Source organism: Neomonachus schauinslandi, chromosome 3 (assembly GCF_002201575.2).
Source record: "Neomonachus schauinslandi chromosome 3, ASM220157v2, whole genome shotgun sequence".
NCBI classification, from domain to species: Eukaryota; Metazoa; Chordata; class Mammalia; order Carnivora; family Phocidae; genus Neomonachus; species Neomonachus schauinslandi.
In genome coordinates this window covers 131,329,144-131,353,442 of record NC_058405.1, presented here as the reverse complement: position 1 = coordinate 131,353,442, position 24,299 = coordinate 131,329,144, and the positions used below count along the sequence as shown (strand labels likewise).

The 24,299-nt window shown below is 37.7% G+C and overlaps 2 protein-coding genes across 2 annotated transcripts in view; both read right to left on the bottom strand.

Annotated features, from left to right (window-relative positions):
* Window positions 1–867: 867 nt before the first annotated feature.
* On the bottom strand, window positions 868–16,741 carry KLHL41 (kelch like family member 41). Its single transcript, XM_021703280.1, has 6 exons — window positions 15,632–16,741; window positions 11,167–11,324; window positions 10,936–11,043; window positions 6,763–6,948; window positions 5,008–5,154; window positions 868–979 (listed from the first exon to the last, which is right to left on the bottom strand). The coding sequence occupies exons 1-6, from the start codon at window positions 16,739–16,741 to the stop codon at window positions 868–870; spliced, it is 1,821 nt and encodes a 606-aa protein (XP_021558955.1).
* Window positions 16,742–19,621: 2,880 nt separating this feature from the next.
* The window catches only part of BBS5 (Bardet-Biedl syndrome 5), a 23,614-nt gene continuing 18,936 nt past the window's right edge, over window positions 19,622–24,299 (bottom strand). The window contains exons 10-12 of the mRNA XM_044913324.1: window positions 22,322–22,405; window positions 20,511–20,534; window positions 19,622–20,357 (exon numbers count right to left, since the gene is read on the bottom strand). Coding sequence (XP_044769259.1) covers window positions 20,256–20,357; window positions 20,511–20,534; window positions 22,322–22,405 — 210 coding nt within the window. The 3' untranslated portion in view covers window positions 19,622–20,255. The remainder of the gene's footprint in view (window positions 20,358–20,510; window positions 20,535–22,321; window positions 22,406–24,299) is intronic.

Below are 24,299 nucleotides of genomic sequence, written 5' to 3'. Positions count from 1 at the left end.
AAATGCAATGATACAGTCACCTTTCTTTCTATCAAAAATTTGTGAATAGGTAGCTCTTTCATGGAAAAAATAGATATAACTTAAACCAACAAATACACACCCTCCTCCAGTACCCTCACTGGCCCCAACTAATGCCCAGCAATTTAAAGAATCAATTCATTTCCTAAGGACAATCCTTAACCCTTCTATCACAGATACTGTAGTTAGGAGCTTGAAGACTGTGGTTTACTGGTTTTAAATTAAAAAAAAAATTAAATTTGATTTAAATCATGAACAATATACTAGTATCACAAAAGGAATGGAAAAAAAAAGACCCCTTGAATTTGACTACTTAGAGATTTTTCTCCTTCAGATGAGACCCACTTATTATACTTCTTAAAAAGCATTTCCAAAGTTTTCTCATGGCATGTAATCTTTAACATAATGCATAGGATTCTTGTCATATCTTGAAGCACAAGGGAAAGTGATATTTGATACTTTAAACATTAAAATGTAGATGTACATATTTCATTCCAATTTAATTTATAATAAAAAATGAGTGTGAAGTTACCGTAACAATGCAAATGAAAGAATTAGTAAACAACTCAAATTTAGAAACCTTTACAATTGATTGAGACAGATTAACAAAAGAAATAATCCATTCAACTTAATATTTAATTTCTTACTAGAAAATGGTTTTAAACAATGATCATTACACCAAAGATTTCAGTGACTTTGAGGTTTTGATGCCCACTGCTAACCTCATGGACAGTTATTTAGTGAATAATTTCTACATGAATCTCTGCATAGGCTTTTGAAAACAGTAAATTAAAGCCCTATTTCCAAACAAAACACATCCCATTCTATTGTGTTTTTTCACCTCCCTGTTTATAGTTTAGACAGTTTGAAGAGGTTTAAACGTGTTGCTAGGCAACTAGCTCCTGAAGCATAACGTATTTCCTTCAACATCCCAGCCCATTCTTTCTTATCATCTTCATACCTGATGGAGAAAAGAAAAGTAATCAATAAGCAGTTTTTAAATAGTTCTGTAGGTCTCCTTGTATTAAATATACAAATAAGGGTTTTCGAGAAAACCCTACTGGCTCTTGTCCAGAGGAGCATGCACCTGACTGGTAGAGTAGCATTTGAATTCCTCCCCAAATATGCCTTCTCTGAATGAGCGTATGTCTGAACTTCCTGCCATGGTATTTAATCGGGATGCTTAGGCAGTTAAGCCTTTTCTGGGGATCAAAGACTGTTCAGAGATGAGGAGTAATCAACAGTTAAGCAATCAGTTATTCACCTTTGGACAGATTATGATGGCTGGTCTCTGAGTCAAGGTCAGCAGACTACCTTAAGAGTAAGAACTGGGAAGAACAGGGATGGCTAGTCGCCTTGATTATAATTTCAATTGTTCCAATATACTTGTGTGGAGCATGGCACCTAACAGTAGGGATCCCTCCGAAGAATCCATTCCCCTCCTGCTTTAATGTCCCGTGTGAGGACTACTCTTAGATTTTGCACTTGGTGTTAGGTGAGAACTAACATTAGGTTGTTTCCTGCGGGGACTAGTCACGGTTATAAAGATGCAGGCAACTTGAATTGCTTTGAAATATGTGTGCCTCTCTTCTGCCTGGTGCCTGGAATGCCTTCTCTGCCTGACGAATTCCGAAACGCTGCCTTTTCTCTGAAGCCTTTCTTGCCCTCCTCAAGCAGAGTTCGTAGTTTCCCCTCGTTTCTCATGTTGTCCTTTGTATAGTATCTATTATAGCAGTTATCATTCCTTTAATTTTTTCCCCTATATTTATGTTCTCAACAAGCTCAAGGGTACTTGAGGGCAAATAACATCTTACGCATTTTAGTATCCTCCCCTCCTTCAGAAGCTATCAATAATTGACCCATAGGAAATACCCCCAAATCATTCGATGATGATGAATAAGATTTAAAGTAAAAAATTAAAAAAATTGGCTAATACCTATGTAACATATGTGCTATCTGACTTAATTTCATCAGTGGTCCAAATTTAATCTGAATATTTGCACTGAGCACTAAGTGATTTTTATGTTGAGAAAAGTAGACAAAAATATTTTACCACTAATAAAGGGAAGAACCCTTAATTATCTCTACAAAATTTGGGGCAACACACTAAGAGATAAGGAATAGTTTTAAAGACCTAATGAAAAAGTGACCACATTTAAGCAATAGGAGGTTAAATGAGTCTTAAAAGCATTTGCTTCCTAGCAGTTATATTTTTACTTTCAGCTTGGCCAATCCTAAATAATGGAAAGATTTCAATAAAAAATACAAGAATAAAAAAAATGTTTTTACACATCACACCAAGAGGGTCTATAGGTTTAGAATGTGGTATACCGGTATACCGATAGTTTTCGTCTTTGAATTTCATCTCTGCATGTGTGGGTAGATTCACTAGGAAGTTGAGGACAAGTGGGCCGCCACCTTTCTGCAGGTCAGTTGCTGTCAATGTTAGCACACATCTGAGTCACCTGGAGGGCTTGCTCAAACACAGATTGCTGGGCCCCATCCCCAGAGTTTCTGTAGATCTGAGGTAAGGTCTGAGAATTTGCATATTTAACAAGTACCCAGGTGGTGCTGATGCTGCCTTGGGAACCACAGCAGATCACTGGTTCTCAAACTCGACTTGCACATTTGGAACCACCTAGAGACATTAAAAATATTGATGTCTGGCTCTCACCCCCAGAGATCGACTTAACTGGTATGGAATATGGCCTGGGCATGATCATTTTTTAAAGTTTCCGAAGTGATTTCTAATATGCAGCAAGATTTGAGAATTATTGCCCTAGATTTTATCACCCGCGTGGAAAACACCCATACCTAAATTAAAAATTTTACAGCCAGACAGTGATGAATTCATTCTTGCCTTTCCCCAGTCTGGTTGTTCCCAAACTTGTCTGCACATGAGACTCATCCAGGGGTCTTTTGAAAGTTTCAAAGCCCAGACTATACTGTAGACTAATTAAATCATAGTAAGGTAGGACAGAGGTGACAGTACTTTTTGAAGCTCCCTAGGTGAACCTTGGGAACCACTGCCCTACTTGGCAAAATACACCGTCATCAGAGGATCCCTTTTTCAGGCTCCCCTCAGCAAGGTAAGGGCTACTTTTAGCAGAGATGCTCTCCTTTGCTGCCTACAACATGCTCCTGCTGAAACAACTTGGCTTTTGGTCACCATTAGGAAGCGTACAGGCTCATGTGGGATTCAGCTGATTGATGGCACCATTCCCTAACATCAGTGTTTCTCAACCCTGGCTGCCTATTAGAATCACCTGAGAAGGTTTTAGGACCTAACTGCAGAAATCCTGATTTAAATGGCCTGCATTGAGGTCCAGGTGCTGGTATATTTTAAAAGCATCCCAGGTGATTTAAATGTGCAGCCAGGGTTAAGAATCACTGCCTATTCACTGTTGGTATTTATCCCTGTTTTCCAAAAACCTGATCTTCTCAGCCTTCCATTATTTCATTCTTTTTTTCCTACTGCTTCCAGTCTTTTTCCATCTCAACTTCTCCCTAAGTCTCACCTCTTTCTTCCCTGGAAATTTCTACTTTCTTTTTCTTCCTCCTCCTTTTTTGGGGGGAGATGAGTTAATAGTCAACTTCCCTTTATAGCCACTTTTTTTTTTCTTGCCCTCTACACAGCTAGTTACTATTACAACAACACTAGGAAATGATGTTTGATGCATAAAATAATTGCTTGGTTAAGCCATGGGCCTTTCAGCCTTCCTGTTCACCAGGGAATAAGGCATGTGCTGGGTCAGGTATAGAACCAATACCACTTCCACTCTCAGCCTTGGTGGTATGCCTTCATTGATCACTCTTCTAAAGCTGTACCTACAAATTTAAATGTGCATGCAAATCACCTGGGAATCTTGTTAAAATGAAGTTTCTGATTAAGTTTGGGGTGGGGCCTGGGATTCTGCATTTCTAAGCTCTCAGGAGATGCTACCACTGCTGGTCATAGACCGTTCTTTGAGTATGTCTGAGGTTCTGGACAATCTGGTGACAGACCAGGTAAGGGCATCCATCCTTGAGAGTGAGGACTGGCCTTCAAGCATGAGTTTGGCAATTTCTGATGAGTGTACAGTATGAATTCACTAATGCTCACCTCAGGCAACTGAGATCTACCTCCTATAAATTTTTCTCAGCAAGCACAGTTCCTGGGCTGAAGGCAGCAGGCACCATTTGGCAGACCATGCGGTATCCTAAGGTAACTAGACATCTGCATACTGTATGCCCTGCCCAACTATGTGACTCTCCGTGCAGGACACAACCTACACTTCTGCTCCCAAGACTTCTTGTATATACCCTGGTCTCCAGGCGATAGTCACAGCATTAGAAACGATGGTAAAATTTTCCACCCCCCACACACTGTAGAAATACTACATTCGTTTTAAGCCTAACTTTAAAATATTCAACTGAATAACAACTGCAAGTGTCATACTTGGGACATCTGCCCAGCACCTATCTGGGAGGTAAAATGGATTGCTACTTTTCACTTTTTTCTTTTTGAAAAACTTTTGTAACTGAATCCTCAAAAACTGGAAACCACTTAAATTAGATTCAAAATAGAATTAATGAATTCATGGAAAATTCAAGAAGCTAAATGTTTCTTCAGAACTCCCTTTTCTTAGGAAATAAAGTACTCTCTAGTAGAAAGGTTTGGAAGTAGCCTTTGCTCTACCGGATGCCTAGAGCATTACACTTTTAGAGCTAGAATGGAGCTTAAGGGATCACCAGTCCATGTCTCATTTTACTCATTTTCCTGATTTACAGGCCCAGAAAAGTCCTTCCCCAGGCACAGTTAGAAGCAGTACTTGATCCTCAAGTGGCACATGCAGAAGTCCAGTTAGGTTCAAGAAGTGTTTACTACCAAGAAGAAGCATACATGTTGGGAAAGTCTGGCCTACTCTTTACTGCAGAATTGTTTATTTTATCCATTATCAGTTATTTGATTGAATATTTGGTCCAGAAATGGGAGTCAAAAAAACTTACTTCCATATGTCATTGACTTCAGTGGGTGCAAACTCTTTGGACTCCAGTTGAATCATGGCAAAACCACCGATGGCATACAGGGACCCAGCTAGGCCGACCAAACTGATGGAACTTCTTTCTTGGGGAAATTCAGTCATTACCTCCCATCTAGGAATTATTGAAAATAGAGTCAATGTAAAACCTAAGGAAATGTCAAATGTATTTACTGAACAATTATATAAAATTTTAATTTAAAAATTCAAGTAGCAGAGGCATCTAAAATTAGGTTTGAGTTTGTTACTGAAAAATACCTAAATATTCCTTTACTTGAAAGATGTAGCCAGATTAAATATAAAGCTCTCAATATGTCCTCCCAGAAAATTTCACCTTCATCAGTTAGCATATTCAGCAATGGTGCTATAAACAGGGGGCGTTTTGTGGCAGTTCTAGGCCTCCTAGGTCCTACGGTGTTGGATTTCATTTGAATGCATATATATACATTTTGAGAAACTCTGATTTCTGTCATTTCTCAAGAAATCTTTAAATCCTTTGCAATAAAGGCATGTGACTAACCTTATATTATCCTAGTTTAGAAACTAGGGTTGGTAATTTTCTTTTTTATGACTTATACATCATTTTTTTAAATAAAGGAGTTAAGGGAACTTTTTAATGTTAACAGCCACATGACAACTAATGATAAAATCAATCAAATTAGTTGGAAGGATCAAGAGTCTAGAATGAGTTAATCATTTTGGCAACTCTCTATTTTATTACTCTGGCATTAAAAGTAGACCTTTAAACATATTATCTGTTTTTCTAACTATAAAAGTAGTATATGTACATTGTAGAAAACCTGGAAATACAGAAAGGTATAGAAGAAAACAAATACCACCCATGATCATAGCCTCCAGAATAATCACAAGGAACATTTTAGTGTAATTTTGTTATTTCTCAAAAAGCATACAAATTTAAATATAAACATCTATACATACCTATAAAAAGAACTAAGAACATAAAGTATTTACAATTCTGTGTGCTGCTTTTTAATGTCTTATGAGTGTTTACCCATACTATATAGTTTTCAAAAAATGATTTTTAATGATCATTAAATCCTCTCCCATAAAAATTCCTTGGTGATTTTCAGATACTAAAGTCTATTTTGTAATCAGGCATTACATGGTTCCTTAAAAAAGTAATGACAGTGCTCTAATTTTTTCTTCATTGCTAAACTATGAGTATAAAAACTATATACTTACCCAGATGAGTGAGCTCAAAAATTTGAAAAAGACTGATTTTACATAAAGAATATCTGTCAAGTATCTTTTCACATTAACTTTAAGCGAGTAAAACCTTATATATGAATATTTTAGGAAAATTACAAAGAGCATAAAAAAATTTCTGAAGCATTCGTGTTTTACAAACACCACAAGCTTTCAAATCTTGTATATGGGGACATGTATACCCATCCACATGCATATGATTATTCAGAAGTATTGCCTTTGTGTGACTAAATTCACAAAGTTAATAACAAGGATGAATTGGACATTCTGGCATTAACTTGAGGGTTATGTGTTCCAAGTTGCAAACACATGTAATGCATCAGAATGTTAGGCATTTCACACCCAGTAAGAGCAGAAGAAACCCAGCTTCAGATGCTTTCTCTTAATCCTTGCCTCCCTGCTCTCCTCTCCCCATGTCCTAATTAGAAAGCTTAATTTTCATCCAGAGTTAGAAAGTAGAGTGATTCATACGCTGTAGTAAGATATAGCAACTCACTTATTGGTTGTGAGGTCAAAAGCTTCCACTGAAGCTGAAAGACCATCTTCAGTGACACCTCCCGCAATCACAATTTTGCCTTTATGCACTGCCACTCCAAACATGGAACGGGGGGTTTTCATTGGAGCCAGATCCTTCCAGTCTCCTTTTTTTGGGTTGTAGATAAACACCCTGTTTGTACACTTTCTGTAAACATAAAAGACAACAAAATGGTTAGAACCTTCCTTTTCTGAAGAAGCAATTTCACTAATCATTTAGCTTTGCTTCCTATCTGAAACACATCAAACAGTTAGAAAAACTTGGAAGTATTCTTAATCTGAACATGACACAAGTGAAGGACAATTCCAAATGTGGGGAACTTAATTATACTAATGGAAGGTAGGATAACTTTCCTTTTGGCAACTGCCCAGGCAGAGTAGATTTTAATCCTATCTCCTGCTAAATTCAATGGAAGACAGGAATAGAGTTAAAAAAAATTCATAAACCCTTTATTGTGCCAAGTAACAAAAATGTGAAGTTTATCTTATTATTTGAATCTCCTAGGAATGAATCAGTTAATTTAAAAAAATAATTAGGTATGAAAGTATTTTAAATTTAACTATGTAATATGATGGCTCATTTCATTTTAGTATATACTGATATACCAATGCATTTTAAGAAATCTGGGACTAGGGGTGCCTGGGTGGCTCAGTTGTTAAGCGTCTGCCTTCAGCTCAGGTCATGATCCCAGGGTCCTGGGATCGAGCCCCGCATCGAGCCCCGTGTCGGGCTCCCTGCTCAGCGGGAAGCCTGCTTCTCCCTCTCCCACTCCCCTTGCTTGTGTTCCCTCTCTAGCTGTGTCTCTCTCTGTCAAATAAATAAATAAATCTTAAAAAAAAAAAGAAATCTGGGACTATAGGCAACTAGTCATCTGAGTAGACGAGTAATGAGAACAGTTTTTACATGCTAAATGCTACCAGGAAAACCTGTACTCATCTGAATTATTCTTAGCATGTTCCTTATGGTTCATTAAAGTTATCCATAATTTAGTGATGGGAGTTCAAAATGCTAAATAATAATTGATTAACTCGATATATTTGTGGGGTTTTTTGTTTTGCTTTTGCTTTTTTTGTTTAAGATTTTATTCGAGAGAGGGCATGTCCTGGTGGGGGGGTGCAGAGCAGAGGGAGAGGTAGACTCCTTGCTGAACAGGGAGCCCAACACGGGGCTCGATCCCAGGACCTGGAGATCATGACCTGAGCCAAAGGAAAACGCTTAACCATCTGAGCCACTCAGGTGCCCCAGTTTTTACTTTTTTAAAGTAAGCTTTATGCCCAATGTGGGGCTTGAACTCACAACCCCAAGATCAAGAATCACATGCTCTACCAACTGAGCCAGCCAGGCGCCCCTGGATATATTTGGTAAAGCCAAAAAGCAAACAAACAAAAACCCTAACTTTCTGTGAGGACAACTTTTTTCTTTAGTCTTATGAAAGACCAGGTATTTGGAGTAGAAGCATTTCCTCTAATATTTGACTATAAGTATTACTTTAAAACTTTTTTTTTTAAAGATTTTATTTATTTGACAGAGAGAGAGCACAAGCAGGTGGAGTGGCAGAGGGAGAGGGAGAAGCAGACTCCCTGCTAAGCAGGGAGTCTGATGTGGGGCTCGATACCAGGACTCTGGGATCATGACCTGAGCTGAAGGCAGTCGCTTAACCAACTGAGCCACCCAGGTGCCCTGCTTTAAAACTTCTTGACAAGGGCATGATTACAAAATCATGTTCCTCAAATTCAGTGGTGTTAACTAGTGCAATTCAGTGCTTACTTTTAGATAATGACTCATTTCAAATTCTTGACTTTGGCATTCGTCAAGCAATGTAGTCTTGGTTAATCATATTCTCAAGATTAATATATTCTTACTGCCAAGACCTGTATGCTTTTACTGACATATCAATTTCCTAGTTACTAATACCACTTGAAGGAAACAATTTAAATCATTTGGCAGGGTCACTACATTTCCAAAGTCAGAACACTGCTTAATACACATTTTCCATTCCATTTACTCAGGAAAAATATCCAAAATAAGATTTTGCACTAAGTTTATAATATGGCCTTCCTTTAAATATTTATTTGATGGGAATAGCTGGGATTAAGGAAAATATCAAAATTTCAAAATATGTTATCTTTGAATATGGATAGACTGTATAAAAGCCCATTATTTTTTTAAACAATTAATCATTTATTTTTATTTTTTAATTGAAGTATAACTGACATGCCACATCTTATTACTTTCAGGTGTATATCACAGTGATCTGATGTTGTTATACATTATGAAATGATCACCCATGGTAAGTCTAGTTACCATACAAAGTTATTACAATATTATCCGTCCATCCTCAACCTTTCCCCTCTCTGGTAACCACCAGTTTGTTTCCTTATCCATGAGTATGTTTCTGTTTTGTTTTTTCATTTTTTGTTTGTTTTTTAAGGTTCCCATTGCTTTTTAAAATCACATTTCCTGTGCTATTTGTCATTTTAATTTAATAATGACCATTAATTATTCACTCAGAATATAGATCTTTATTTCTAGCACATTTCCATATTTTATTCTCCTTTCCTGCTTTGTCCATGTAATTTCTTAATTCTGGTTCCCTTTCCAGGATTGACATCTTCATTTATTAAGGAACCTGCGCAAATGAGGACAGGCCAAATTAGGCAGTTTTCAGGGGCAGGAAATTAATTCTATTTAAAGTGAAAATCTTCATTTTACCAGATGGGCTACTGGTTTAATTAACTGACTTCTGGAGCACTCTGAACTCACTTCTCCCTTTGAGTTACAAAATCTTTTTCCTAATGACCTATCCCTTGAGAAGTGCCTAGAAATCAAGTTATATGATTTTTATCCTGTTTTTCTCACAAGAGACTGGGAAACGAGTGAGTGAACCAGGTGTAGTAGTTCTGTTTGATCAGTGCCTCTTTGTGACCAGTTGTTAAATGTTTTGAATATCACCTCCCTCCAGCAGTAAGTCAGTGAAACATTGTTTCGGAAATAACTGCCCTCTTTTCAGTCCCCATGCTTTTCAGTTTCAAACTCATCTATCTAAATTCTCTTTTATGAATGTAAAGTATAAATCTGTAATATTTTTATGCACTATTGCCTTAGCAGTTATATTTTAAGTATTACATTACAGAGGTACACTTAATTTTTATTTAGTTATGGCCAAAAGAATAAGAAAACCCACTATTTTTTTTTAAGATTTATTAATTCATTTTAGAGAGGGAGAGAGAGTGTAAGAGCACAAGCAGGAGGGGCAGAGGGAGAGGGAGAGAGAATCTCAAGCAGACTGTGCACTGAGCAGGGAGCCCAACTTGGGGAGCGCAACTAGGAGCGCCCTACTAGGGACTTGATCTCAGGACCCCGAGATCACGACCTGAGCTGAAACCAAGAGTCCGAGGGTTAACCTACTGTGCCATCCAGGTGTCCCGAAAACCCACTGGTTTTAATGTAGTGAAATATAATTAAAAATTAGCTCAATTAAAGACTTGATTATGCTCCTAAATGCTGCTTTTTCACTGTAAGAATGCTTATGATGGAGATATCATGCTAGTTCCTAGCAATATGCTGGAATCTACAAGTTCACTTCAGCAACTTTTTTTTTTTTTAAGATTTTATTTATTTTAGAGCAAGAGAGCAGGGGGAGGGGCAGAGGGAGAAGGAGAGAATCTCAAGCAGGGTCTGTGTTGAGCGTGTAGCCCGATGCAGGGCTCCATCTCACAACCCTGAGATCATGACCTGAGGCGAAATCAAGAGTCGGATGCTTAACCAACTGAGCCACCCAGGGATCCCATGTTAGCAACTTTTAAATTTTATTTAAATTTCCCTTAGAAATAATTTATAATATCCTCCAATAGCTTTTCAAAATTTTATTTTGAAACTTTAACTTCCACAATATTATGGGTGAGAACCAAGTCCCATTTCAGTATGTAGATTCAAATGAAAGGAGGAAAGAACTCTCTCAATAAAAAATCATTTGGAGGGGTGCCTGGCTGGCTCAGTCAGTAGAGCATGCAAATCTTGATCTCAGGCTTGTGAATTCAAGCCCCACACTGGGGGTAGAGTTTACTTAAAAAAACACAAAGTTTTAAAAAAATCATTTGGATGTAAGCCATAAGGGGATTTTAGGGTACTTACTTGTCATCTGTCTTTCCTCCTAGACAATATATCATCCCCTTATGTGATATCACACTGTGGCCATAGACTTTGATAGGCAGTTTTTTAACTTCATTCCACTTTGCAGCCCTGTAATGAAAAGATGATAGAATTTCTGTGCTTTCAGTTAGTACCAGGGTCTAAAATTATGAATATGTATTAGGCATTCATATACCTAAATGCTTAGGAAACAGGAACGTCATGTCAACTTACACGGGATCATAGCATAATACTGAATCCAGCGAAGCCTCTGTTTGAAGGTCTTTGCCTGCAACTACATAGATTTTGTCATCTACCTCTCCCAGACCAAAGAGACACCTGGCTGAAGGCAGAGGCGGAAGTCCAATCCACTCAGATGCTATGTTATCAAGCTGAAAGAAAAACATATGAAGAATTGTGGAACTTGTTAGAAAAAAGTTACAGTTGTACCGAGAAATATGCTATATTTTACATGTTGTGTAGAATACACTGAGATAGTCAAAGATATTGCAGGTAAAATAAAACTGCAATCTGAAAGTATCATATTTTACCTCTGGACTACCAAGAAAAATGAGAACATCTACTTGGCTTACTTAAAATACCAAACTCTGCAGAAAAGAAGGAGAGAATAGAGTCACTAGAGGTCAGTTAGAACTGTAAGGTTGCTTGTCAAAGTTTCTTCCCCTGTTGCCTTCTTCAGGTTCAAAAAAGGCATCGTAATACTTTTAGGGAATTGAGGAAAGAGAGGTTGTCACTGTAGGGAGGGTCACAGTATGTGAGTGACCCCCGAATGCTATATTTAACACGTTTCCCAAGCCAGCACCCAGGACAGCTGGACCTGTCGCTCAGTCCACAGACAACTGGGATGTTAGGCAACATCTTTTTTCTTTCCTTCAAAATTTGTTTAGGTTCTCTCTGTTTCGCTTTATTACTTCTGACACAGGCAGGTGTTAACAGCTATAACCTCCCAGCCTTTTGTTGGAAGTCATTTGAAATACCCTTGTCTCTTTTTTTAAAAAAAAATTATCTTAGGAAGCAACTTGCTTGTTTTTGCTACTGCCACTTCTGCAAGCCTAAGACAGCTCTCTAAGTGCTCATACTCCCACAGGTCATTCTGGTATGGCTGGTGTCGGTTCCAGCATTTACTATTGGTCATTTTAAGATTTTTCCAGTTTGCATTTTAGGACACCAAGGCACAAGAACACTGCTTCATGAGGGAGTGCAGTTACAGATTTGTTGTTCTCTGTAGTGCTACTTCTGTGTAGCAGAAGAAAAAGGAATAAACCCGAGAATAACTGGATACCAAGAGTAGGTGCAGATATTAAAGGCTGCGGTCAAGGGAGGGATCTCTGTAGAAGTCTGTGTATATCTTGCCAGTAACTCTGGTTAAAGCAAAGCACTAATTAAGACTAGATATGATGAGCAGTTTACTCCTCACATATGTATTGTTAGCTCTGCATTCACGAATTTTAACATCTAGATTGTGAGCCCTAATGTTTTCATTTTTGAAAACAAATCCTTTGATCAAGAAAGTGGTGTGTACTCCAGTAGAAATAATGAACATTTATGAAGTCTTGGTTCTGTGACAGGCTTTATACTAAATGCTCACAGAGCTTTTAAGTGATATTCAAATAGAAGCTATATAAATCCCCTGTTTGTTTTTTTAAATGGGAACAGTAGCCATCGTAATCTCAGACTGGAGGGTGTACTGCCCATGCTGGACGGTACTGCCCACATCCCACACCACCCCCAGTGAGGGCACTTACTACAGCAAATGTAACAGGAGACTGCCTACCAGGCTCTTTCACAGACGAGCTGTCAAGCTATTTAACCTCTCTGGCTCTAGTTTCTTCATCCTTAAGATCAGGGTTTAGACCAAGATTACTTTAAGATGGGATGCTATTCAAAGATTTGATGAATCTATTAATTTATGAAAAAAATCCCCTCTTACCCAGGTAAAAAATTCTCATTGTCTATTTATAGCATACAATCAAAGATCATATTATTCCTAACTTAATACATTTTAAACAGATGTGGCCAAGCAGAAAAATACAATATAAAACCTGATATTCTCATACATGCATTTTCTTGTGAGTCATAAATAACCCTTTTTATAGTCAGGTGTTTTTATCCTGGCATCTTGCTCACTATTTGTGCCTTTTTTTTTTTTTTTAAGATTTTTATTTATTTATTTGAGAGAGAGAGACTGAGAGAGAGAGCACATGAGAGGGGGGAGGGTCGGGAGGGTCAGAGGGAGAAGCAGGCTCCCTGCCGAGCAGGGAGCCCGATGCGGGACTCGATCCAGGGACTCCAGGATTATGACCTGAGCCGAAGGCAGTCGCTTAACCAACTGAGCCACCCAGGCACCATATTTGTGCCTTTTTAAAGGAGCAAGGCAAGGGCAATGACAGGAAGTCAATCTTTTCAACTTTGTATAACTGTTTTTGTAGCTATAAAGAGCATCAAACAGGTTTCTTAAAACAGAAATGTGAAGCTGTACCAATAAAAGTAAGACTAGTAACAAGATGGAAGAGAATAAAGACTAAGTATTTCTTGGATCTATGATTTCTAGATATCTGTCCATCTGTATTTTTTGTTTTTTGTTTTTGTCAATCTGTGTTTTTTGTTTTTTTTTATTTATTTTTTATTTATTTATTTATTTATTTATTTTTTTAAGATTTTTTAAATTTTTATTTATTTGAGACAGAGAGAATGAGAGACAGAGAGCATGAGAGGGAGGAGGGTCAGAGGGAGAAGCAGACTCCCTGCCGAGCAGGGAGCCCGATGTGGGACTCGATCCCGGGACTCCAGGATCATGACCTGAGCCGAAGGCAGTCGCTTAACCAACTGAGCCACCCAGGCGCCCTTTTGTTTTTTTTTTAAAGATTTTATTTATTTGACAGAGAGAGACAGTGAGAGAGGGAACACAAGCAGGCAGAGTGGGAGAGAGAGAAGCAGGCTCCCCGCTGAGCAGAGAGCCCGATGCGGGGCTCGATCCCAGGACCCTGGGATCATGACCTGAGCTGAAGGCAGACGCTTAACGACTGAGCCACCCAGGCGCCCCTGTCAATCTGTGTTTTGATGTCATTTTTACTTCCTAGATATAATTATTGCCTTTTAATTTGAATTTGGCTTTTCTGAAATTTCAGTGAATTTAAAATTAGGGCTTAGGAAATTTTCTGGCATGCATTCAAATACTTATGATTATGGCTTCTATTTTATTTTTATATTTCGTAGTTAACACTCTTCAACAGAACTTTGAAAATTAAGAATCATGATTAACATGTATTATTACATTTTTCAAGATTAGAAAAAGCTGGTTAAAGGTAGTATTTTTGTGAATACACAGCATGTCACATGCTCTCAGAGCACACAGTGACTGTGATATGACATTCTACACTTATCTTTGGCCTTTCCAACTCAAGTGCCCATAAACCTCAGGCTATGGGTAGCTATGACCTAAACAAACTCCTCTGAGCTAGCTGTAAGCTACAAAGTACTGGTATTGGCACTTTTTTTTTTTTTAAGATTTTTAATTTATTTAACAGAGAGAGAGAGACAGCGAGAGAGGGAACACAAGCAGGAGGAGTAGGAGAGAGATAAGCACACTCCCCACCGAGCAGGGAGCCCCATGTGGGACTCGATCCCAGGACCCCAGGCTCATGACCTGAGCCGAAGGCAGACGCTTAACGACTGAGCCACCCAGGCACCCCTGGTATTAGCATTATTACAGATAAAGGTTAAGCCACTGATTCCTTCATAAACTGATAAAATATAACATGTTGATAATATGAAACAAACTCTCTTCAAATAAACCACAAAGAATCTATTAGTTTGGAGGATTTGTTTTCTTGGGCACTTCTGTGGTTTCACAAAACAGATTAACTTGTAATAATGTCTAAGTACAACTCTGATCCAAATACATGTGGTCACTTGTCATAAATAAAAATCAATGGGGTGCCTGGGTGGTTCAGTCCATTAAGCACCCAAGTCTTGATCTCAGAGTTGTGAGTTCAAGCCCAGTGTTGGGCTCCACACAGGGTATGGAGCCTACTTAGAAAAAAAATCATCATGAATAAAAATTTCTAAATATAATGAATGAGTTCAAGTTAATGGCACTGGTATAGGTACTTTTCCCCAGGAGGTAACCCCAAGAGTGTAAATTAAGTACTAAGTTCTCTTCATTTGCAGCAAAATTACATTTTAGGCAGTAGATATAAATGACACTTAAATGCTACCTTTAAGAACTTCAGATCGGTTCAAGAAAACCTGGAAAAAGGCTGAAAACCTGATCAATTATCATTTTTGTAATGTGTAAAGTACTATGATTTAGGGAAATACATTCACCTGTTTTTCAGAAAAGAGGTACAAGATTAAATTTAAGTTTTACTAAAACACTGGGTTTGGAAAGATCATAGTCACCATCAGCTATGAACTTGACATTTTGGGTAAGAGTATAAAGAAGATCTTGAGTCATCACTTACACATTAATTAGAACCTCATTCTTCAAGTTCTGAAGTGAAATGAACTGATTTAAGCATTTCTGTCAGCTCTCGAGGTGGCAAAAGTGCAAGGGACTGGAATAGGATATCAAGTAGAATAAAACACAAGCAGCCTGAATAATTCACACATCAGCTGACGGGACGGTAAATAACAGTTTCCTTTATGCCTCTACTTTTATAAAAATAGCGCTTCTTACCTGGAAGAAGTAGGACTGTAGAGGTTGATCTTTATTTTCTTCATCCACATATAGTCCTCCTACCACATACACTTGATTTTGTTGGGTAACGATGCTAGAATGATTTCTGGGAATCTGCTCAGCCAATGCAGTAAGGTAACATTCATTTTCTGTGGGATCATAAGCCACGGCAGCTGTGTCATTAACCAAGAGGATGAGGTCTTTGACAAACATTCCATGCCTGGGAATGTCATTCAGGTAACCGGGAAGTAAATCTTCATCACCAACATCCCCATTCACCTCACCAGCCCCAGCCTTCTCTGTATTTTTGCTGGGTTCTGGGAGTTTGCCTGCAAAGGCATCTTTGAGAACTTTGATTTTTTTCTGGAGTTCTGGGTTGCTTTTAATTATATCATCTTTCTCAACATGATCTTTAAAATATTTTTCTGTCATAAGGCGAAAACGGATGCAATCAAACACTTCGCTAAGGTTTTTAACCCTGTTTTCTTTGTCTGTTCGCACCCATTTCATCACTGCCTCAAATACTGCTTCTTCCTTTTCTACATTTAGGCTGTCATTTGAAATGACTGAGATCAGTTCCTGTGGAGATAGTTGCATAAAGTCCTCTTCCTTACAAATCTGTACAAAGCGATCAGACACAAATTCACGGGCAGAGATGGCGAGTCTCGGGCAGTCAAGAAGAAGTCCTAATCTTAAGATGGCTAGACAGTTACCAGGAGCAAGTCTTTTCTGAAGGTAAGAAACACAGACAGTGAACACTGAAGGGATCTGAAAGCGGCTGGCCAGGGCAAAAATATCTTGTACATTTCCATCGTTGAGATCAATACTGGCGGAGTACAGGTACTTGATGATTAAATCCAGTACAGCAGGATCCACGTTATCTAATACTACCTCCTTTTTTTTCCCCTCATCAATTTCAGATAAAAAATACTCACGGAAGTAAGGACTACAAGCTGACAAAATCAATCTGTGGCAAGGAAGACTTTGGTCACCTGCTTTTAGGGTGCAATCGATGAATTTTTTTTCTTCCAGGAGATCTTTTAGACCATCCTGAAGAAGGGTGGATTGGTAAAGCCGCAGTTCCTCTGTGAGCTCCCGCTGGGAATCCATTTTGTGGGTAACCTGGGTAAGGAAGGGGACACTGAAGGCCTTAGCTCCTTGCAGCACACAGGTCTAGCTGTAAAAAGGCAGATCAGTGTGCTTTGCCCAGCTTGAAGCCTTTGCAATTTAATCCCACCAGCTAAATATAGACACCAACTCTAACAACGGGAATTCGGGAGAGCTAGTTTGGAAAGAAGAGTTGTTCTTGCAGCTGTTCTAGATTGAAGGGAACAACTGGAACTTTTAATCACTAAGGAAACAGCTAAGAAACAAGAGATTGAAATGAAGTGGGAAGCTTTAAGATACATAAAGCATTAGAGAACATATGCCAATAAAGGTATGTTTAAAGAAAGTGTTTATTGAACTGACAGAAAACTGAATCATAAAAATGAGTCAGTCCGCTAAAAATGGTCTAGTGGCAAACTCCTTGGCTGTCTGAATTAATGATGCAAAGGTCAAGAATATGAGGTGAGTTCATTTGAATACTCACAAGCAAAACCCCTTTTCCAATTACTGTTACATACAAATTTTTATTTTCTACTTAAAACAGTGGTATTTACAATTTTCTTTTAGAAGTAGGAAACTTAAAGACTTCTATTTATGTACTATTAATATAATTAAACAAAACCTTTAATAACAATACCCCATCATAATTGAAGTAATAAATGCAGAGAAACTGCTAATTTTCTAAGACATTCTAAATTATCCTTCTTAAGTGGAAAAACTATAATTGGTATTGAATTACATTATAAAATTATTTAAGTTATTCATACCCTTTCTCTACAAAGGATCTGATGTGGCAAACAATTATAAAACAAGTAGCATAAAGGCAAAAGGTTAAAATGAATCAAGTCCAGAAAGAAATAGAAATAGTTAAAAGTCAACACTAGGTAAAGAAAAAAATCACATATGATTACTAAAGATATCCTGTGATTTAGTGAAGATAAAAAAATTAAATAAAAAGTTAAAATACAGAACAGATGAAACTGTTATCTTCTGCAAACAATGTTATCAACAGAACACAGCAAAATCAGGAAGAAGTGCTGTATCACCTGCATAATTTGGAAAACAAGCTTATTCAAGGAAAAAAAAGAATATATAACTGAAATAATCTAAGTTGTTGACTGTAATAGAACACTCTATTAATTACAGAATGAAAAAGTCATTTGAAAAAAAAGATCTTTTGTTTATATGCATATAACATCATATATACCTCTTCATGAACTATTTTATTACAAAATTATACTGTCACATTTTCTGAACTCAGTGGGGCTGCAGAACTACTGTATAATTTCGAAGTTTGGTATTTTTTTTTTTTTGAACATTCTATTTATTTATTTAAGAGAGAGAGAGAGAATGAGGAGAATGAGCAGGGGGAGAGACAGCAGCAGGCTCCCCATTGAGCAAAGGGAGCCCGATGCAGGGCTCGATCCCAGGACCCTGGGATCATGACCTGAGCCGAAGGCAGTCGCTTAACCGACTGAGCCACTCAGGTGCCCCTCAAAGTTTGGTATTCTTAAACATCAAAAGAATATAAGCTCCTTGAAGACAGGAATTTCTTTTGGTTTGCTTTGTTCAGTGCTATAGCCCCAGGGCCTCGTGTGCTCTGTAAATATTTGTCAAATGAATAAATGCCCCCAGATCAGTGAATTGTGTATTTTTAAACTTCCAAGGTCTCTATCTATGAGTAAAGGTTTTTTTCTTATTTTACATCACAGTGAAGTCAAAGGTACTGTCAGCTGCTAAAACAACAGCTGAAAGAAGAGCTCATGGACTCTTTTTTCCATTTATAGATGTCACTAAAGGTTTTAACACACTAGAAAAAACTAACAGCTGCTCCCTTGTTTAAACAATAAATGACTCATTTCTCTCTACTCGTAACAACTAACATTTGAAAAGATTACTGAGTCAGATGCAAACACCATGATAGGACATTTGAGATTTCTTACTAGTCAGCAATTATAAAGTCTGTTTTGCTTCAAAAACTATTTAAACATATTCCTGGCAGCATTTTGTGACCTGTGTAAATTTTTCAAACAACCTTTTTCCCCCCCTTAATGTAGGTTGCTTATTATAACCCCATCTCTTAAAAATGTACAAATCCTTTCCTTTTTAAATAAAGAAACCAATGTATAGCTTTTCTTCATTGATTTTAATTAAACTCAGGTTAGCACTTGGCTAGCATTTAAAAAAAATTTTTTTTTTTAAGATTTTATTTATTCATTTGAGACACAGAGATTCAGCGAGAGAGAGAGATAAAGCATAAGCAGGGAGAGAGGCAGAGGGAGAGGGAGAAGCAGGCTCCTCGATGAGCCAGGAGCCGGATGTGGGGCTCGATCCCAGGATCCTGGGATCATGACCTGAGCCGAAGGCAGATGCCCAACCATCTGAGCCACCCAGGCGCCCCCTCCCTTTTTTTTTTTTTTAAGATTTTATTTATTTGTGTGAGAGAGACAGAGAGAACAAGCAGGGGGACTGGCAGGCAGAGCAGGCAGAGGGAGAAGCAGGCTTCCCACTGAGCAGGGAGCCCGATGCGGGACTTGATCCCAGGACCCTGGGATCATGACCTGAGCTGAAGGCAGATGCTTAACTGGCTGAGCCACACAGGCGTCCCGCTAGCATTTGGTTTTACTATGTGTTTATGGTTGTACATACAGTTGCATCTTATTTTATATGTTATTACACACTCCTTTCCCTCTAGAGAAAGAGGGCTCCTTTGGCTAATTTCAATGATTTGACAAAGGTTCCTTACAATGTTTCTTTATACCAAAGCAGTGGCAAAAAACACGGATGCCAGAGAAGTTCCCAAATCACAGCTAACCAAGAAATCAGAGAATATCCTATTTTTTGAAAACTTCAAAGAGGTTTCAATGAGTACAAAGAGAAAGTCAATAAATGAACAATTTATTTACGAACTATTTAAAACTATTTCCTTACAAAATAAATGTATTCTTGCCAAAACTATATTATAAGATAGTGCCCAAAACATTACATAGGGGTTGATATACTCCAGAGTTAACCATAATTTTTAGGTTTTACAGAAATGGTCACTTAAACATGACAAGTTTAAGGGCTACAATTTATATTAGAGTTGGCTTACATTTGGAACTATTTGATAATTTATTTAAACCAGATTTTTACAATTAAAAAGGCAGTATTTTGATTATTCCATAAGAATAGTCTTATTCTTTTAAATAACACTTTAAAAATACTAAATGGTGCTGTATAAATTCTTTATTAAACCCAACATGATACAGTCATTTATTATCTGCAGACTAATAATTTACAAGCATTAGGTACAAAATAAACATATTTACAAACCAGATACATTTTGATTACAATTTTAAATATAAGTTTTAGAAAGGTGGCAATAAAATCTTAGATAAATGAGTTTTTCCTTAATCATTAAAAAACTCTTAAAAGCTTTTTCTGTAAAAGTAGAAACTATTCCATGCCTTATAGCAGGCGCCTAGTATCTTTAATCTTGAGATATCTTTAAATAGAAATCCAGCTCAACTCAAGATCAACTCATTACTTCCCAAAGTCCCTGTAGGGTGAATCCATCCTTCAATTTCTCTATTGCAAGCCCCAGTTCTTCTGAAAATACAGGTTCACGATCTTGTTGCTTTTTGGGAGATAAGAGGATGAAATGGGAAAAGAGAAGGTGGGCAAGGAAGAGGAAAAAAACAAAAAACAGGTTTCACATAAGTGTCGTGAATACTAAATTTTGGAATATAGAAAGTTTTTATTTCATATACTATAGATAAAATGTCCTTACCTTATTGCCATCAGCAAAATAAGCCTATAAGACAAAGAAATTATATTTCACATACTTGACATATAACAGGTCAGTGGACCAAGGAACAAGTAATTAATTTACAGAACAACTGTGTAACTAAATGTATTTTACATTCTGTTACTGTGTCTAATGGTCTTCACACTTATCTTTACTATGCTAGTAGTGGACTTCACTTCTTCTGTCAATCATTAGTAATGACTATAAGAGTTATGCTTGGAGCTCCAAAAAATGTGTTTTGTAATTTAGTATACAATTAGCATTGTTAACTTGAAAGGAGATAAAAAGAATGACTTAGAAGCTATAAAATTTCATCCCTACTTTTGGTTTAGAAGAAAGTGCTGGCAAAACAAAACAGTCAGTGCTTCAATGTGTCAGCAAATGCTGTAGTTTATAATTAAATATTTTATACTAATTTCACACTTTTTTTTTTAAACAGTGAGCTATTTTTTTTTTTTAAGATTTTATTTATTTGAGAGAGAGAATTAGAGAGAGAGAGCAGGAGAGGGGGGAGGGTCAGAGGGAGAAGCAGACTCCCTGCAGAGCAGGGAGCCCGATGCGGGACTCGATCCTGGGACTCCAGGATCATGACCTGAGCTGAAGGCAGTTGCTTAACCAACTGAGCCACCCAGGCGCCCTAATTTCACACTTTTAAAAAAAATATTTATTCCCAGAGAGGTATGCTGGTCAGATTCATACACTACACTATATAGAAAGCATTAGTATTATTTTGGCTATGAATAATACAAATTTGGAAACAGGAAAGCTCATAGTTCAAATACACTTTTTGAGATAATATACCAATAAATTGAAAGGATGTCCATCTCATAAGGATTAATAATGAAAAGTATAGATTTTAAGTTAATTTTTAAAAAATATTTTATTTATTTTACAGAGAGAGACACAGCGAGAGAGGGAACACAAGCAGCGGGAGTGGGAGAGGGAGAAGCAGGCCTCCTGCAGAGCAGGGAGCCCAATGTGGGGCTCGATCCCAGGACCCCGGGATCATGACCTGAGCTGAAGGCAGACGCTTAACGACTGAGCCACCCAGGCGCCCCTATAATTAAATATTTTATACTAATTTCACACTTCTAAAAAAAAATTTATTCCCGGGCGCCTGGGTGGCTCAGTTGGTTAATCGGCTGCCTTCGGCTCAGGTCATGATCCCGGGGTCCTGGGATCGAGTCCCACATCGGGCTCCCTGCTCCGTGGGGAGCCTGCTTCTCCCTCTCCCTCTGCCTGCCTCTCTGCCTACTTGTGCTCTCTATCTCTCTGTCAAATAAATAAATAAAATCTTAAAAAAAAAAAAATTTATTCCCAGAGAGGTATGCTGGTCAGATTCATACACTACGCTATATAGAAAGTATTAGTATTATTTTGGCTATGAATAATACAAATTTGGAAACAGGAAAGCTCATTTTTAAGATAATATACCAATAAATTGAAAGGACGTCCATCTCATAAGGATTAATAATGAAAAGTATAGATTTTAAATTAATTTAATTAACTATTTAACCTGTTCTATTATTCTAAGGTATAAAAAATTTTTCATAGATCTGAAATCCTCTGAATAATAGTGTTCTAAAACTATTTCCCAGTTTGGTAATTTAGAAGTAATTTCACACAAGGAAAAAAATCTTTAACTTAAAAAAAATTACTTTCCATCTCATGTTTAAGATAACTCTCAAAAGTCTCAAGTTCTATGGTGTTTTATGCACTTAAGCCATTACTTAAACATGACTCAGATAAAAAAGATCATAAGAAATTTAGTAGCTCTTCTTTGTCATGCTCACCACAAAAGCGTCCGTGTGATCATCAGAGTCTATTTCTACATCATCTTGAATCTGTTCAACTGTCAGAGCTTCAAGGGGCTGTGGCTAAAAATCAGTAGATATTAAAATGCATCAAGGAAAAAAAATGCATCAAGGAGACAATATTAATTAATTTTAGTAAATTGTGCTGTGAGAATTGTAAATACTTGTAAAAGGATAAAACAACTGAAAACTACTCAAGTCTTAGAAAAATCATTGTATAATTTATATTCTATTAAAACTAATGAGTAATAAATCAGTTAAACCTAAGCTTTTAAATCTGAAGTCAATATCATCAAAAGTATTAATATGACAAATTTACACAAACTTAATATGATACTTGGAGATATCCTTAAAGAAAAACTCTCAATGGACTTAATTTGATTTTCTTTCACGTAGTTTAAAAAAACTAAGTTTGGATACAGCAAATTTTCAATTTTCTTCAAAATAGTCATTAAATAGAATTTGTGAAGAGTAAAAGAACTAAGATTTGCATGCAATATTCCAATGGTAAAGCAGAATAAAATGTGGTGCTGATATTAGTTCATTTTTCAAAATTTTTTTTAAAGATTTTATTTATTTATTTGACAGAGAGAGATACAGAGAGAGGGAACACAAGCAGGGGGAGTGGGAGAGGGAGAAGCAGGCTTCCTGCAGAGCAGGGAGCCCGATGCGGGGCTCGATCCCAGGACTCTGGGATCATGACCTGAGCCGAAGGCAGACGCTTAACGACTGAGCCACCCAGGTGCCCTTTTTTTCCAAATGTTTTAGTATTTTAGGTGAGTTAGGCACTATGCTAACACTACCAAGGGTAAAAAGTCCTTGCCCCTAACCACAAAAGGTTTGTAATCTAGTGGGGGTGGAGCAAAGGATAAAACACAATTACAAATAACTAAATATTAGGTTGGAACATATGAAATTGCCATTTTTATTAGTCAAACATGGTCAGATATTCATATCATATGGTTCAACCTATGAAAATAGTTGTAACATATGTAGTATCTATTATAATAAAGAAGTTTAGAGACAGCACAACTTCTGGCTTGTGAATCCCAGAAACTTTCATGCAGAAAAGAATGGCATGTAATCTAGGCCTTTCAGAATGAGGATAACTTCCATAGGTAGGATTATGGGAAAGGTATTTCTGGCAGAGGGGGCCAGCATCAGCAAAGGTGAGAAACCACAGGATGTGCTGAAGAATGATGAATAATCCAGTATGGTCAGAACAGAAGAGTCCCATGAGACAGAAGAAGCTGTGCAGGGCTATTGTACTGAACAATCCCAAGGAGCATCATTCACACTAAAGCCTATGTTTACCTGTTCTCATAGTTGAGCAGTGCACAGCCTGCACAGCCTGCACAGCCAGATACTGTGGCTGTGCAGATAAGGTAGGAAATGTAGGCTGGTGTCCACTGAAATTCTTTAATACCAGCCCAAAGAATTCAGACTTTATCTATAGGTAACTGGTGGGAGGGTGTGTAGGGTACAAGTATATTGCTTGATGAGAGTGACCTGATCCCCTAATCTGAGGATAGCCTCAATGTTTCAACCATGTTCAGAGTTGTGTGACTGTGTACAAGTAACTTTTTTAAATTTTTATTTATTTATTTATTTATTTTTAAAGATTTTATTTATTTGAGAGAGAGAGAGTGAGCACGAGAGGGGGGAGCAGGAGAGGGAGAAGCAGACTTCCCGCTGAGTGGGGAGCCTGATGTGGGACTCGATCCCGGGACTCCAGGATCATGACCTGAGCCGAAGGCAGTCGCCCAACCAACTGAGCCACCCAGGCGCCCTATTTATTTATTTTTAAAAGATTTTATTTATTTATTTGACAGAGAGAGAGAGAGGGAACACAAGCAGGGGGAACAGCAGAGGGAGAGGGAGAAGCAGGCCTCCTGCAGAGCAAGGAGCCCGATGTGGGGCTCGATCCCAGGACCCCGGGATCATGACCTGAGCCGAA

Coding starts and splice junctions, on each gene's coding strand:
- KLHL41 (XM_021703280.1), bottom strand. CDS start 16,741: ATGGATTCCCAGCGGGAGCTCACAGAGGAACTGCGGCTTTACCAATCC. Junction 5,155..6,762: donor TTTGACCTCACAACCAATAA/GTGAGTTGCTAT, acceptor AATAATTCCTAG/ATGGGAGGTAATGACTGAAT. Junction 980..5,007: donor GAAGTCAATGACATATGGAA/GTAAGTTTTTTT, acceptor TTTCTCCATCAG/GTATGAAGATGATAAGAAAG.